Genomic DNA, 17,954 nt, shown 5'->3' on the forward strand with positions numbered 1-17,954 from the left:
GACTCCTTCTATCCTTATTCCTAGGCTATCATTAAAGGCCTGCCACAAAATCATAGCATTCATCTCTGTTCTGCTCTGCAGGGACAGAGGCTGTAATATTTTCCCCTCGGCCGTGCTGCTTGCTACCACGCCGGCGGCTCCCACCAAGGGCCAGGAGGGCACGTCGGTGCAGGCAGTCACTGCAGCTTTGCTGGAGGGAGGTTTCCGAAACCTGGTGTCCTAATCCACTCTGAACCTTCAGCAGTATTTTGGACCGGGCATTTTCTCAGTTGCTGCTCTCAGCTAGAGGTGGTGGACGGACTGGACTGCTCCCGGGGGGACTTCTGAGTCATATTTCCTCCGCAATTTTGCTGCTGGAGGAGAGGGCTCGGGGCAGCGGTGGGGGTCCCTGCACGGGGCCGGCACTGATCCGGCTGTGTCTCACCTCTGCCAGAGGCAGAGAGCCAGCATACATCTACTGTCAAGCCCAGAGGTCCGAGGAGTTAAGCTGCCGTTTCTTACTCCTGGTTTCTTACTATCTGGAGCCCAGGGTGCAGCCTAGCCCTTAGAGCAGTTAAAATCACCTGGAAACAACTTCCTTAATTGCATACACTCCCATAGGTGTGCATAAATGCTGCAGTTGGGCAAAGAAGGTTTATTATGCTTTTAGCTTGGTTTCTGAAGGAAACAAGGCTGGTATGGTGAATGCTGGCTGCTTGCTCCCCATCCCTGGCCTGAAAGTCCATTTCATCCCAAATCCCTGAGCAGAGCTGAGCTCTCACAGGTAGTTAGACAGCTAATAGCCTGCAGTGCTCAAAAAAATAAATCCTTTTTTTACTATTTATATTTCTCTATATCCGAGTGGCAGCTAGAGAATGTTTTTATTTTGCATGCCTGCCTGCCTTGCTCTGGTCTGCCTCTGTGCTCTCCTGCTTGATTTCAGCTATGATGTCGGTCCTACCGTCTCCTGAATAAAGAGGCACCTTTGTGCTGCAGTCACCTCTGGTGCCTGGTTTTGGGCAATTCATGTGCCGTGCAGCTCCTGCCAGCCTCTCCTGCCTCCCCCTTCCCCTGGGCTTTTAGGTTAAGTGGTTCCTCACAACCTCAGCAATTTTGCTGTGCCAGCAGTCTTGCCCATTGGTTTAGCAGGAGCTCAGATCCTGTGCTGCGGTCTTCCCTTCCCTAAATAAAAATAATTCAAGCCCCTCTACAACATGAGGTCACTGAGACGGTAGCTGCTCGCAGGAGCAGACGGTCCAACTACGGAGGTGACCAGGGTTAGGGGAGAGGAGGACAGTTTTGGGTGGGAGCTCATCTTTCCTGCAGAGCTCCCTTAGCAGCAGCCCAGTTGAGCGTGGCCACCTGAGCAAGCCAGTGATGATGTATTTAGAAAAGAATCTGGTATGAAGTTGAAAGGCAGCTTCTTACATTGAGTAAATTACATTTGTACTTAAAAAAAAAAAAAAAAAAAAGAACTTGTAAATCGCATATTTACACAATGGAGCACGCGAGCAAGCAAGTTCTCATACGAAACCCAGATGTTCATTAGAAACATGAATTTTTCTTCCTTGCTGCTACCATGAAAAGTAAAACTGGGAAAAAAGACAGCTATGTTGAAGGGATATAAAGGAGTGAGTTAAGTCTACAAAATCCAGGAAATTTCCCGTTAAGACTAAAAATCTGGGGTACTGTTGTAGTTTTTTAATTTGGACCCAAGATATAAATTAAAGCCAGAGTATCAAGTCAGGTGCTCAAGTTCTCAGCCCTTAGCTGTGGAATTTCCAGGTTAAGTTAAGTTACTTAAATTTTCCTGTTGCTGAATAAAGCTAAAATCCTGTGTGCCATATATTTGCTCATCATAAAATGTTCTCTCCTAGCCAGTAACAGCTTCTTTGTTGGCGAAGCCTGTCTGGTTTATGAGCTTCCCAGCCTTTGTACAGTGTACTGGGAGTTAAGAACTTCCACATGGCGCTTGCTCTGAGGCTTTTGTGAATAAGCAAAGCAAAGCGCTTGCTCTATGTCCAACAAATGTATCAAATATGGTTTGAATTCTCTGTTTTTAAATGCAAAGGATAATATTGATTTTGTTAAGGTAAATGTCTTTAATTGTATGCTATATAAACTCAACTCTTACTGAGACATAATGGGCTCTGGGCATTCTTCCAGCATAGCAGTACGAAAATGTATCTTTTAGTGTCTCCAGTAGAGAAATGCAGAATTAAGATTTAGATGAATAAAAATTAAATGGAGTACATTCCCAGTCTCTAAAAAGCATATACTGATGCAGAAGGACATTTACACAGATGGACTTTAATGCTATATTAAGGTCAAAACTCTGGAGTACCTGTTGATGTGGATTGTTTAGTGCTTTTTATTGGGATGGTGCTGGTGGGAATAGGGAATTAAATGAGGGAAAATAGACAATAAGAGAAAATGGAGAAGTTGTTAATAAAATTGTCACTGTATGAATCAATCTATCTATCATCTCACGTACAGAAAGTGAATGGGATCTTGATGCAAAGGGCTACTGGGCATCTCATGAACAAAGAAGTACTCTGTACTCTGAAATCCTTATGCACGTCCGTCCCATTTGTGAGTATTTAGGAGGGTGATGAGGACAAGGACACTATCATCAAGTGGGTGACTCACCCACTTGATACTAGTTTATCAAAGGCAATAAAGGTATTTAAGAATAGACCAAACACTCATGCAGCAGATGATATCCTTTCATTTATTGCTAAACTACCATAGTACAGGCAATATATAAAAATATTTTACAGATAGCAAAAAAACCATTACACTGGAGTTTAACAATGTTGTTGTAGGAATGTGAATGATATAAACCCCTTTTCAATTCTAAAAGTTAGGCTTTTGAACAAACAGTTTGATTAAAAGGACATCTGTTATGATGATTTGAGTGACAATTGCTCACTCGTGTATGTATTAACATACGGTTTTACCTGAACATACAGGGTAGGGATTCAGCAAGGAGGGCTGGACTTCAGGAAGGGGGAGGATCACTTTGTAATTACACACACTCATACGCACACACACTCACAAATATGGAAGTCCCAATTAGGCCACCGTTATTAAGACTGAACTGTACCTTGATTCTCTATTCCCAGGTCTCACCACACTACTTGTGTAGTAAGGTACTCATCAGCATCAGTAAAAAAATGGCAGTTTAATCCTGGAATAACTGATTATTCCAACAACACATCTGTGGATTTCTGGGCTATTACAAACACATAAATCATTATTCATTTTTGTGACCCAGTCATTCTAGAACTTTCTACCCAATTTTGCTATTTTATCAGCATTATTGAAAAGAAACTCAAAATACTAACTTTTCCCTAGATAACCACTCATTTGCAGCCTGTATGATCTTTTACAGTACCAGCACCTTCATTTGAAATTAATTGCAATGTGGGTCAGGTACCAATTTTTTCTTTTGTACCCCAGGAACAATGAAAATGGCTAAACAAATCTTAAACTGACCATAGTAGATTAGATACTGACTGGTAGTTAAACAAATTACTATCAGCTATCACCTGCTGCAGTTATCAAGTAGCAGACATTAAAAAAAGACAGATGTCAATCTTATGTCAAACATTCAAAAAGGTGGATTATTCATTCTGAACTGAGATGAATAAAGAAAGAATTATAACTTTCCACATGTGATGGCAGATAGATGACTTACATGTACAGGTAAGAAATCACTGAAATGTAAACGATGAGGAAAACAGTTGATTCCTGGAGAATTTGCAATTCACCCAGTCTAAACCCAACGTTGATGTCTCTTCCTATTGCACAGGAATACATAATATAAATAACAAACACAGAATTGCAGATAATCTGGAACATTAGATGATTTTAAGTGGTGCAAAATTTATGAAGATCTGAATCAATTTAAGATTTGAAATTAAGACAGTCATTTTCTTGAATCCCATTTGGCAGATAATTGTTCCCTATTAAGTAGCGATTTGAAAAGAAATGCAGGGGAAAAAGTCATATCGAAATATTTAGAAACATATTTCTGAAGTGTTTAAAGCTGTCTTTGAAGTCTTTGGAAAATTTATCAAATACATTTTTTTTTAGGACAATAACAATTCAACAACAATTGCATAGAAAATTAATACACTCAGAAAATGAAAATTGATCCTTTATAAATACTATCCTTAATCCAAAGGTGTTGCATATTTGGTCAGACAAAAAGCATAGACACTTTTTTTGTAAAGATATGGGTTACAAAATATACTTTAAAAAAACATGCTAGCTAATTTGAGAACTGTTTTAGATATGTTATTAAGCAGCAGCATTTTATACAATAGAGAATAACATAGTGCTGGTTTTGGAAATATTCTACATTCAGAAAAATGCTGTATTCCTACAAGAAGAAGGGAAGTGATACATATTTACATGGATACAAATAAAGCAAGTGCAAAAACCATGGCTCTTCTACATTCTTTCTACCAATAAAACCACATACATTAGACACTTTCATTCCACCGCTGTTGTTCAGATCTTACATTTTGCTCATTCTCATGGAGAAAAACAAAACAGGGATGTCATATTTCACTGCAAGTTTCTTCACGAGCAATCACTCTCCTGGCAAACTGTACTTCCAACATTCATAACTGACAAAAAAATATCTTCCTGGTATCTGTCCACTCCCATTCCACTCTCAGACTGTTTACATATCATGAATGATGATTTTACTCTACGTATTCATATATTTGATGCAGAAGTTTATAGAAGCTCATCCTGTATTTGCAGCCAAAGCTTGGATGGAAAAATGGAAGTTAAAAAAAATGCACACACACACAAAAAAAGAAAGAGATGAACTTCTGAGTTCCGACGAGCCCCATGTACTTTGCATGGTATAACTTTGATGGAAAATGCATTAGAGTTGTTCACCCTGTAGACAACGTATTTGGAGGCCTTTGGTACAATGGCAGGAAGGCACTGTGGTGAAACATTCAGATAACTGAGGAAAGACAGAATTTCCTCATGTGCAAGTATGGCTATTTTCCAGATAAAGTGAGAACAAATTACTCACAAAATGGTTTTAACTCTTCCAAGGTTAAGCTAATGCTTCTACAGAAAGAGAGCAAGTTGTATTAAGTAACAAAATATTAATACTGGAAAAACACTGCTCGGCAAGAACAGGAAATAATTTAGTACTGTATATTCTGAAGTTCTTCAGCCTAGCTATATAACTTTAACATACCAATTTTCTTTTTAAAAAGAGACAATGTGTAACGCTATGTCTGAGGATTCTCCTTTTCTCCAGAAATAAATATAAAGTTGGTTAAAGCTGTATTATTTAACTAACAGTTGCATGTAAAAGCGGATAGAGTAGCACAGCCTGACCTCATGTAGCTGTAAATAAAACCACTAAAATGTAGTCTATATTATATACATCTTATGAACTCTCGATCCAGTAGCTGGCTTCATGTGCCTGCATACGTCCGGCTGACTGGAGCCAATTATAGGATCGTGACCCAAGTTTGTAATGGGGGTGTGTGTGTGTGTGTTCACATATATCATATGAATATAATATATCCATATATATTTCTATATATGGTTATATTATATAAATGTACATGTATATGCACCTACAGAAACACACATACAGATTAATATCTATGCATTAAAAATGAGGAAGAAATACAGCTAATGCAAGCAAGAGTAAAGCACTTGTAGCACATTAAAAAAAAAGTCCTCTCCCCCTCTCCATAGCAAAGTGCCTGAAGGAACACATAAGAGCAGTGGAAATCTTGTCTTTTGGTTAAAGAGCACATGTTTCATGGGTGCATCCTGCAAAGTAGCTTCGATGGAGCATTGCAAGGGCTCAGGGGTTTGCCTGCCTGGGTCCCTCTGAACGCTGAAAAGCCTTTGCTATGAGTCTATGTTTTTCTTGTCTGCTATACATATTTATGCCTTATAGTAAAAAGGGGAGAAAGATGCTTAAATGGTCAGTGGGGGATAGTGACAAAAAAAAAATAAAAAGCAGTCCGCATCATGAACATGCATACTGCAATTGCACATTGCAGGAGGAAGGTTGCTAGTGGATTTGGTGTGTGATTATCTGACTTCAAGATCAGCCATTCATCTTTATACAGAGGACTATTGATAAGCAGTTGCTATGGACAATCACCAAATAAGCAGCAATATTTCTAGACTACATCAGTGTGTCTACAGATTTGAAATGACATTCATTTTCTTCTTTGATAGTCTATTTAAAATCCAGCAACAGAAAAGTACCTGTCAGTTATTTGGGACTTTTGGTTTTCTGTGAATGGGTTTTTGGTTTGTTTTTTAAATTTCTCCTATACTTTACAGGTTGGATCAGGGAAAACTAGATGGTCATTTCTCATACTTCCAAGAATGAATTCTGTGAAACCAGGAGCCATACTTAGTCTGTTCTTTTACTCAGCTGCAGTAGAGACTTCTGACAGACAACTTTTGGCCTGAGGAATTTTTTCAAAATTGTCCAAAACATGAGACTGCATTAGAAATCCATAATACATGTCAGATTCTGGCAAACTGGCAGTTTTAAAACAGTCCAAAATAGCTTATTTGAGGCATGTGAGCCAGTCGAAGTACTATACAAGTGCTGTTTAACAATCAGTAATTCCCCTGTGCAGAAGTCATTTCAGCTAGTCCAAGCCTCAGTTTTGTTTCTGTAAAAGTCAGCAATAAAAAAGGCCATTTTCACCTCTGCAGGTAACAGGCTGAGGCTTGGCTATCTCAACATTTGTACTGATGCAACATGTGGAGCTCACAATATGAGCACCAGTATGAGGCAACCAATGACTTTTTGGTGTTGCTGAAATGGGATACAGGGACTCGTTTTGTGACAAAAGAGTTGAATCTCACAAAGTGGACTAATGCCTGCTACCCCTCTCCATCTTTCTTAGACTACTGCTGCCGGTGGTTGTTAGCAGTACTTCAAGGGGAAAAAGAAGCAAACTCCCCAAGCTGTGTTATTAATGCCAGTTTGGAATGTGCAGTCAGGAAGGGCTCTGCTCTGGTTCTGGATCTAGGCTTGGTTGAATCCAGAGCTTAGAGCTGCTCTTGTGAAATTCAGATTTCAGTTTAAGATCCAAGATTATATCTGAGACGTAGGCCAGGTGTTCTGGAAAGTCTAATGCTTCTGTCTCCCACTCTAAAACTGAAGACCTTGCAGAGCTTAAGCACCAGCTTTTAGTGGCAGAAAATATATTCTTCTCAATACTCCTGAACAGATTTCTGTTGAACCGAGCACATACTCTGCAGGGTTTATGCAAGATCTTTCTTGCAATATTTGGGAATCAATTATGCAGCTGCTCTGCTGGTCTGCTGTATTCATATAACCTAATTCCTGCTGTGAGCATCTGGACACGTTGGTATTCAGCAAAGTTTACGGTGAAACAACTGAGAAAAGAGTAGTTTCACTGTGTTTTCTAGCATAGAGCTCAGGCTCTGCACTCTTAAAAATATCAGTGTTCCTCATTTACAAAACCAGGAAATATTACTATGTATTTCCTACAATATTATGGCTATCTTTTACTGTACATTGATTATCCACTCATGATGCCTTTTTATCACAGTGTGGTAGTAATGACACACCAAAATGTTATAAACTTGCTAGCTGTACAACTGCAGATGGCAGCGGTTATCTTTTATCGTGATAAGCTTGTGTCAGTACAGTATATTCTAACACATGAAGCCAAACATAACAAACATACTAACTCACATGGAAATTTAACCTTTCCAGAAATTGCTGGTAGCTTTGCAAAGATAAAGAGACAAGGTGAATATAAGTAAGTGTATACTTCTTCTGGAACATATGGCTTCTGTAAGATGCAATTATTTTCCTTTGCAGCTCATGTGGTTAAATGTTACAGCTGCTAAATGAGACAAGTTATGAGCCAACAGCAGATTCTATATGAAAAGAAACAGCAACCATTTGTTAGAAAGAAAACATCTAAGATGTGTTCATACACTGCCTAAATATTAATAAGGATCAATCATAAAATCTTTGGATTTACTGTGACTGTGATATATTAATCTGTTTTATCTGGGTTCATTTTACCTTGGGACAGGTGTTACAACCGCTGAATTGCTCTTTTCACTGGTTCTCTGTAAGCATCCCTCTCCTTCAAATTCCTATCTAGTCTGACAAGAAAAATGAAGAAAACTGCTGGATTCAGCTGACATCTACTGTTTGAAATACTGATCACAGTGCTCAGAGTCAGAAAAAAATGGCTTTTGATCCTAGGTCGGATAAAGGCCAAGAAAGCTTGGGTTGCCTCAGTTTCCTACAACAATAAAATTTCTCAGAAGGGCTTTGAGACCTGGAGGGCAAGTCATTGTTACTGAACCGCAAAATGTCATTATTCTTTTATGGAATATATTACTCTTTCTTCCCCCGTTTCCCACCCCACCCAAATAAGCACTAATATATAACCTCCCTTGCTTTGTGCGGTGTTCAGGAATGACATATCACTTCTCCCTTATTACTAAGATAGATCGATACATAGATAGATATTTTGCAGCAGGCTTGAAGAGTTTCCTCAGACAGATGCCCTGGTTATACAAGAACAATACGATCTTTGGACGAAAGGAAGGGTGTCCTTCTCGATGTTTACAGAGAGAGGTGGCGAGCTGCTTAGTCAAGGCTGTCAGCTTGATGCCAATACATTGTTCCTTGCATTGAATTGGTGCCTTGAGATGAACAGTTAAGGAAGCAGGAGGTTGCAGGGGCATTGGATCTAAGAGGTCAGTTATGGAAGGATTCGGTAAAAGTTGTCTCACAAATCTCTTCTTCTATGTCTGATTTCTGGCAGGGAGTCCAGAAAATTCCTTCCTGATAATTTCGTTAACTGTGAAATAAAAGAAAGAGTAAGAAATGTTAGCACTTTCAAAATCATGAGAAGTAAAAGCAATCCTTGGGCAGTTTGCTGTTAAGCTGAAAACATCCCCTCTGTATTCATAACATAATTTTATTAAAACCTAAAACTTTTTAGTCCTATTTACCCAGACTACATAGTTTTGGAAGGCAAAGGGGAAGGAGCGGAGAGAAGGGGTTTACACTGTGTTCAGCATGCTTCAAGTACCACAAAAACACAACTGAGAAGCTGTGCCATGTGTCCAGTACATGCTACATCCCTTACGTACACAACACTTGCCCTCTTTCACAGACATTTCCTTTACCTGAGGTAAAAAAGAAAAATCTGTAAGTATCTAAGCATTTTAACATTTTTCACTAGGCTGAAGTAAGAATATTTTGAAAAGAAAAAGACCAGGTTTGGAGGAAATATAGTGGACAGTGCTGAAAACACAGAGACTGCAATTCAGGTGAAAAATTGTTGGCTTTTTTGTGTTTGGTTGTTTTCTGTTTTGTTTTTTTTTTAAATCTTGCTGTAGACTATTCGCTCTACATTTTTATTATAGTTTGTTTGTAGATTGTAGCATAAGCAAACTTCCATGCACCACTATGATACTTGGAGAGGCTGGGACAGGCTTGTTAATAAAGCTCAAGAGAAAACACTGAAGAACATGTTACATACAACAGCCATTCCTTCTTGTCTACCTTCCACACTTATTTGCCTGAAGTACCCTTTGGTACCTCCTGGAACAACAATTCTCTCTCTAGGCTGCACTTTCATTAGGAGAGACTTAAAACATGAGCATTTTGGTGCAATACTCCAGAACTGCCTGTTTTGGGGCTCCAATTCACGTGCAGATCCTTGGTGCTGTATTCACCAAGAGGGTCCACAGTTTGGAAACTTTTTATCAGCTTTGACAAATTTGCCTTGAAACCAGAAGAACAAATTTTCCAAGGTTTCAGACACCAGATCTAAATGATTTCTCCCTATTGATATTTAAGGGCTAAGACAAGGACTAACTCAAACTAAAGAAGACCCTCACCCAAGACTGATTAATCCTCAGGTATGCAGGTGTAAGACTCCTTCATATTTAGGCCCCTTTCTAACAAGTGTTTATGAAAAAAATTAATTAACATAGTATTTCACCACTTCCCACAATTAAAAAAAAAAACAAACGGTGCCAAATCCCTTATTGTCTCTGGGAAGGGGAACACATGTACTAGTTTTTAACAGTTATGACTAGTAGTTTGAAATCTCCCTCCACTCTACATGCAATGGAATTTATCTCTGCAGAAGTAAAAGCTGTGTTTTACACAAAGCTCTCTCTTCTTAGTGTCTGTTGTGGTGGGCTACACTCCTCAAGGACTAAGTGTTTGCACAGAACATGGCACAGATGCTTGATGGGAGGAGCAGGGAGCCAGCCCTCTGCATATCCAGGTACGGTAAATTCTCCTGAAGGGACCTCATAGCCTGTGTCACACAAGGCAGTTTCCACTCTTCTGTGCTCAAAAGTCCCACCATTAACAGCCCAGAGTTTAGCTCTTTCTAATTCCAGCCAGGAAATGCCTGATTTCAACCAGATTGGTGCCTCTTGGAGAGGACATGGGCAAAAAAGCATGGCTGACAGCAGAACTCCTCTTCTCTCTTGCTGCCCAACTTTCTACCTGCCACCATCACCTGCTGGCTTCTATCAGCCTTTTGGGTGAATTCTTGCAAATAAAGCACATATGTGGGGTATTTAATGTGTTGCTGCTCTGCAGTGCAAGCAAGCAACCAGTGGGAGGTGAGGTTGGTCCACTTTCAGGCAAAAAAACCTCCTTCAGCTCAGTTAGAAGAGCTTCCTGTTTGCTCTACCCAGGAAATGAGAGGAGCAGGTCTTCAATGGAAATTTTTCACAGCCTCAGCTAAAAATAGCAGTGAGGTAAAAGAAGTGGGCACCCACTCTTACAGGGTCATTTCCTTTCTAAAAACAAGTGGGCTGAAACTGCGGGCTGATTTATTTATCGACACGTTTGTTTGAGCAGCCCGCATACCAAAAATACCGTGATTGAGTTTCCTTTCATTTAATACAGCCACCACTTGTGGAAATATCAGAGCCAACAGTCATCCTAGGAAGGGTTAAATATTAAGTGAAAAATGAGCAGATAATTAAATGGAGTTTACTAAACCTACAGTCTTTTGAAGGGTCCGGTTTTGGTTCTGTTTCCCAGCCTGAGCTTTAGGCAGAGTAAAATCCATCGTGCAGCACCAGCAGACCATGAGCCTGAAGCCTGGCCAGTGCGGGGACCTCCACTCGCTGGCCCCGGGCAGGTTGGACAGTGTGGTAAAGGGCTTAGCCTGCAAATTTCACTTTCCCTCCTGTGTGCTGCATGGGAGGCCAGCAGTGGGTTTTGTGGGCTGAGGTTATAGGGGGACTACAATCTGAAAACAGTTTAAAAGTTGCAGGGGAACAGTATGAAACATTAACCCCATAGATGGGCTGCAGGACCATGCTCGGGCACTGCTGGGCTCTCTCTGTGCGAGCTCTTACAGGTGGCAAATTGGATTTTCATAGTAAGCATCTGAATGACAGGGCAGCTTCCTGTTAACAGTTGGCCTGAACGTCCTATAATCACCCTGAATTTCAACTAAATCCAAATGGTGAGGGGAATGAGGTGCAGTTTAAGCTGGGCAACACTAGTCTGGGAGCTCTAAGGGAAAGTTGTGTAAATCAATGATTGTCCCAGTACAAAAAGTCCTAATCTACATCCAGAGCCCCTAAATCTAATGAATATATAAACATAACAGGAATGGATCCCAAGGCAAGTATCTCTCTCCCAGCTTGGAGTCACCTCCAGACCGAGTCTAGTGAAATTACACATCTTTGGTGATCTGCTCCAGATTTGGGAGCATATGGATCCAGACTCAGGTGTAATCTCAGTGACTTGGGTTTCAATAGAACGAAATCAGCAAACTGAGACATATCTAAACTTCAGAGGAAGCTGAGATCATGTGTGGAATTTGCTATTCTGAGCTCCTATCTATCTTTTTTTGGTAGCATGGTTAAAATGTATCTCAAGTATCGGTTCTCATTATTTGCTCGTTTCTAGCTGAGAGGAAATGGAGATGATGTGATAAATAAATAAAATATTGTTTAAGGTGTCTGGCATGTGGCAGCTCTGGAGCACACTGCTATTGATCCATTTAATGAGAGAGAACTGATTAAATGGGGCCATGAGAACATATGCAAAGATAATGAAAGATTAAATAATAAAAAAGGATATTGAAATTACAGTTGACATCAGCCATCCAGACCAAGGAAATGCCTAGTTAGGCCTGAATCCCTTCAGCGTATCCTCTGTTAGATACTGCTGTGGTACAAGTATTACAACAGCCTCAGTGCTTGGAGATCCCCAAGTTAGCTGAATGCGAGAGGCTGGCTGAAATCATGGGAGAATGTCTGCTTTCTTCTAATCACTCAGCTTTGATGGGTTAGAGTCAGTCTCTCAGGCTCCAGTCCTCAAAGACATTTAAGACTCTAATTCACATCCTCTCAGATAGAAATCTGGAGTGTATTCACTTGCGGGATGATAGTGGGTTGTATTAAATACCGAGCTTCAACTAGTAGTCCAGAGACAGAAAACAGTCTCCAATTTTAGCTGGCAATGAGTCAGGCTCCTTGTAATTGATTATATACACGCACACACACTCACATGCATGCGTGCACACACATTCACACACACGCATCTGAGTAACAACTTTACTAGTGTTACTCCATGTGTATGTCTGGAATAACACCGATGAAGTTGATGTTGTCACAGCACTATACCCGTGGCAGTGACTGGGGTCTTGTGCCCTTTGGGGATCCTGCAAGAGTGAGGGTCTCATCCGAGGAGGCAAAGCACAGCTCCAGCGGGCTCCTCCCTGCACCAGGCACGGATCCTGTAATATTCCATGTTTGCTCCGCTAACACAGCCAAGAGGCATTTTTACATGCAAAGCAAACAAAAGACACGCAGGGAGGAACTAATGGCTTAACAGGGACTGAGGAGGAAAGTTGAACCCTGAATTTTTAGTGTGCCCTCAAAACGTGACCAGGCAAACCATGGTCCTAACGTGGTTCTAGCTGCTGCCTGGGAAGGACAGGATGCTTTAGCCCAGCATGCACAACCCCATCTCTCCTTCCCTGCCCACCAGGCCCCAGCTACTTCAGGACAGCTCTGTGGTACACAAGTGGGGAAGAAAAAGAATGAAAAAAAATTAAATTAAATTAAATTAAATAAGATTTTAAACCCTTTAAGCCAAATAAAAAGGGGCATGACTTTTTAATTGAAAAAATAAATAAGTGAAGGTTAAGAGAAACACACAGCTGGAGAAAAGGCAGAAAAATACCAATTACCTTTCTTTTTGATTGCTTGGATCAAAGATCACAGTCATTCTTTTTCATATAATGTTTTGTATCCAGCTAAGGTGTGTATCTATCAGCTCTGAAAAAGATTTGCAAAACCATTTTTGAGAAAAAAAGGTAACTTTTGACCTATATTGCAAGGCCAAATGTTACAGTTTTCAGCTACTCTTTCATTTTGTAGTTTAATTTATTAAAAGGACATTTCAGCATATACAATACATAAGGCAGAACTTAACCACTGACCTTTCTGTTTGCTCAGATCCAGCACTAGATTTCACTTTTTGACCCTCTTTTTCTCAACTGATATTATCTAAAAATAACTATGCAAAAAAATTACACTCCTAAATTGATCACAAAACATGCGAAATGCTGATAATTTGATCTGAGACTTCAGAGGCACAGGAGGTCCATGCGTCTTGTAAGTCAGGTCAAAGACTAGTCACTGCCTTTTGCAAAATTCAGTTATATTATCGTCTTAGTGGCACAAATAAAACATGACACATTTATGCCAGATCAAAAGTCAGTCCCTTTTAAATAAGAGACCTAACCACAGTGGCCATGTAAATTAGTCTTTGCCTTAGTTGTAAAGAACAGGAAAGATATGCGCAAAGAAATTATGAAAGTTACAGTCTTTGCTTCAAACACAAGATGAAATTTTTTTCTCATAAAATGGCAATATTCAAAATTATGTTTCATTTTTTTCTGTCTGATCTTTTTAGAATTCTTTTGACTTCATCATGAAAGCATTTGGCACTTCTGCAAAACCATGTGGCAATTAAAAAAAAATAATTGCAATATTAAGGAGGAAAAAGTGCTTCTTAAAAACTAAGTTAGTTTTGAGTGCAAGATTCAGAAGTGTCTTTGCTGCTGGATTTCAGGTGACTATATATAGAAAAGAAATATTTTACTTGGCTCCCTAAGATTGTACAGCCACGTATCGTACACTGGAACCTACCACTCAGTACACAGACTATTTTATATTCTGCATCCTGGAAAATCAGCTTTTGCACATGCAAGCAGAGCAACTAATTGACTGGTAAATACAAACCTAGGTGTATCAGGCACAAGGAGCCCAAACCCAACAAACTGTTGGGGGAAAATACTGTGTGGGAGTGAGTGGGGTTGTTTCATAAATCAACAGCAATGAAAGGCTTTTTTTCTGGAAAACGGGGACATATAACTACTAAGAGGTTCTTAGCTGTAAAGCTTTACTTCAATTACATGTCAAAAAAAGATTTTACTCCTTACTGAAATAATGCCAATAAATGCACCCTGCAACTTTTCTTCCTTGTCCTGTTTGTAATCTATGTAGTCTGTGTAAACTATAAACCTCTTCAATGCCATCTAGCCCAACAGCAATCAGGTCATCTCCATTAATTAAGGAAGCTCTTGGAAGAAGTTACTGATCTCAAACTAAGTGGCAATTCAAGTCCCATGATGCATTTTTGCTAATAGTTTCAACAGGCTCAAAAACCATCGGCATCTTTCCATGAATTTAACATCATAATATAGATATCTGATGGAAAACAGAATCTAAATAAAATGCATGTTTTTGGCTAAAGCCTGTCCCAACTGAAATCAATATCTAAACTCCTTGTGATTCACAGGATCTGGATTTCACTCACGATATTTAAATATCCTTCCTTTACATTTCAATATAGTTCCAGAGTGAGGTGCAAAAATACAATGTATCTATGTATGGTACTATCCTACCCCAAATCTTTAACAGGAAGCTGGGTGTGCCTGTAAGAAAAGAGCAGAAAATGAAGATAGCATTTCTGCTAAAAAAAAATTTCAGTGTCCTAAACGTACCATACATCAAAACTATGAAGAAGGAAATACTCAAAACACGAATCTGACTGAGACACTACCGCAGAAACTTTAAGGATTTTCTAAGCACTTTTGTTATTGTCAGTGGGCTTCCAGAAAAGATCAACAGCCTACCACTACAAAACAACTGCATTAAAACTGTCAGGAAAAAGTGTGACCTAGTGGTTAAAGCAGAAGACTGGATAGTGGGACTCCAGAGCTTGGACCTCTGCTATATCATCATCTTGCCATACGGCCCTGGCCAAGTCCAAAGTATACCTGAAGGACCAGATTTATTACAGGTTTGCTTTGGTCTGAAAAACACAGAAAGACTGTGAAGGTCACACTCAGGGAACTTAAATAATATATGCTTAGCTAACAGAAAAAAGCTTGAAATGATGATAACCTGCATAGAATGAGCCTATACTAAGTGTGTGGATGTAGTAGAGAGCAATCATTTTCAAAAGTCCCTACAGGGCTGTTTTGAAGTCCTTAGGTAGTTTAGATCTCAAACTATCAAAGGCATGAGGTGCTAAGCTCACTTAGGCACTCTAAAAATCCTAATAGGCAACAATTTAAGTCACCAAGCTAAAACCTTTAAACCTATAAATGTCAGTCAACATTGGAGTGCTCAATACCTCTAGAAATTAGGTCCTAAGTATTTCTGTTAGGAAATTGAGCCACCATAGGTAATGGAGAGCACTTTGAAGACAGTGACCTGTTCTGACTTTGCTGTAGAGCATCTAAAGTCAGGAGACTAAGGAGCATCCCTCAGCCCTGGCAATGCCTTGTCCTGGGAGACACTGGGGTACCACTTGTGAGAAGCTGCACGGACGCTCTCTCTACTGACTGTGTGGGAAGTCTGGGACTGGTATCCTGAGACAGTTGGTAGCCTGAATAATCTCTTTTAGACAAACAACCCTTTGCTTTTGTTTATTCATGCATTATTGTCAGACAGAAGTTGTTACTCTGCGGTTCCCTCCAGCCAAATTCTCCTCAGCGATACAAAGCAAAGTGGCCAGTTACAAGGGAAGAAAAACAGAGCAGTTTGCAGCTGTAGAGATAATGTGAAACCTGTGCTGCTCTCCTTGTACTACCTGCAGTGCACAGAGCTGTTGGGTGCCTGTCCTATTTTGCCATGCTTCACTTCAGCTTGTTACACAAGTGGTTACAATCTTGTAAATCAGTAATAAGTTGCACCTGAACCTGTAAGTGATTAGTGAAAAATCATTACACTTCCATGGCCAGAGGACTTTCACACAGTTAATCAGTTAAGAAAAGAACTGGGTGTTAACTGGTTGCTTAATTCCCTGGAAGACCAGTTTATTGAGACCCCATAGCAAGAGGACTGAAATCTGAAGTGCAAACAATATATGGGAGAATTATATTGCTTACAAATGACATGCTCTCCTGGAGAAACAGGCACCAAATGTTGCCCTAAAGTGAGCTGAATGGACGAATTCTAAGGCTGAGCAGGTGCCATCTGTGGTGCTTCCAGTTATTTAATCCATTTGATCCCTGTTTGAATCTATTGGAAATCAATGAGTTAAGTTTTCTTGGCACCTTCTCTATGAACCAGGAAACTGGGGTTATGTGATATTTGCAGGACACATACATGAGCTTTCTCATCCTGGGTTGTTGACTGGAACAGCAAAAGAAAGATTAATTTTTGCTCCAGAGTGTGACTTCCTGTCTGCTTGATGGACTTCAGTATTTAGTTGTCAATTTTTTATCAGAAGATTCTAAGATAGGCGCAAACCCTGCCTACGCATGGACTGGAGGAAGAACCTGCATCAGCTGGCAATCTGGAAAGTGCACCTTCAGGCAGAATTTCATGTCCTTTCCCTCCTGCCCCATTAGGCTTCAGCATATTACTGTGGGAAGCCCTTGGACCTCATCTGCAGGCTCAGTCACCCTGGTGTACAAAAACCTTAATTTAGAGGAGTTGCATCTTAGTCACTGCATAAGTACAATGGGAAGAGGCACCCCATCAAACGGGGGTGTTTCTTTAAATCTCATTCTCAGAACCCTTTTTCTGCCTGGTCCACAGTGCTGCACATACTGAAACCAAGCCCGAGGGACGGCGTTCAGGGTGGCACCCAGTGCCAGGCGCTGCCAATCTCATTCACGGGTTACCTGACAAAGGACTGGCTCTGAATATTAATGCTGACACTGTCAGGAACTATATGAGCATGAAGCAAAAACTCTTGTGTTATTAAATTTGCTAAGACAATGATAAACATCCTGTTTATTTATTAGATAAACCTTTTAAGTCTGTTTAGTCTCTACATGTAAGGCATAAAGGCACTGCAACAAGATGTGATAGCTTCGTGCAGTTCTTCTACAAGTGTCAGCAGCCACTTTAGGAAGCGTACCTTGAAAGTGGAAAACTAGATCAGCCTGGGTGTGATGAGGAACTCCAGGCCACCGTGGATTTGGTTTGTAGTAGCTTTCCATAACAAAGTCTTTTTTTAACTGACTTTCTTTCTGCTCACATATATTTAGATATGACTTTCATTCGGCAGTACTCTGGTGCCAGATAGTTTTGGCTGAAATTGTAAGGGAAGGGACACGTGTTTGAGTCATGCAGTTGGCTCTCTCTAGTTGATAGTTAGCAAGTTACTGAGAAAAGATGAAGTTTGTATTTAGTTTTAGTTAACGTGCAATGAAACCAAGTAAAATATTCCAAGTAGAATACGCACATAATAAATAAATATACAAAACCTTATACCAGAAGGGGATGGAGTTCATTTTCTTAAACCACATTAGTTGGCTAAACCAATACAGAAATATTAGGCTGATGGACTGAAGCTTAAGAAACACAAGGCAAGAGTCTTCATTTTGTCACTCCTAACTCTTGATCTAACTCTGCAGCAGTTGCTGCTGCTGCAAAGCACAAGGGTG

General features: G+C 40.1%; 1 protein-coding gene across 1 annotated transcript in view; it reads right to left on the bottom strand.

The window, feature by feature from the left end:
- Window positions 1–2,691: 2,691 nt before the first annotated feature.
- Window positions 2,692–17,954, bottom strand: part of NFATC2 (nuclear factor of activated T cells 2) — a 94,159-nt gene continuing 78,896 nt past the window's right edge. Inside the window, exon 10 of the mRNA XM_075019512.1 lies at window positions 2,692–8,849. Coding sequence (XP_074875613.1) covers window positions 8,794–8,849 — 56 coding nt within the window. The 3' untranslated portion in view covers window positions 2,692–8,793. The remainder of the gene's footprint in view (window positions 8,850–17,954) is intronic.

This window comes from Buteo buteo, chromosome 2 (genome assembly GCF_964188355.1).
Source record: "Buteo buteo chromosome 2, bButBut1.hap1.1, whole genome shotgun sequence".
In the NCBI taxonomy this organism is placed as follows: Eukaryota; Metazoa; Chordata; class Aves; order Accipitriformes; family Accipitridae; genus Buteo; species Buteo buteo.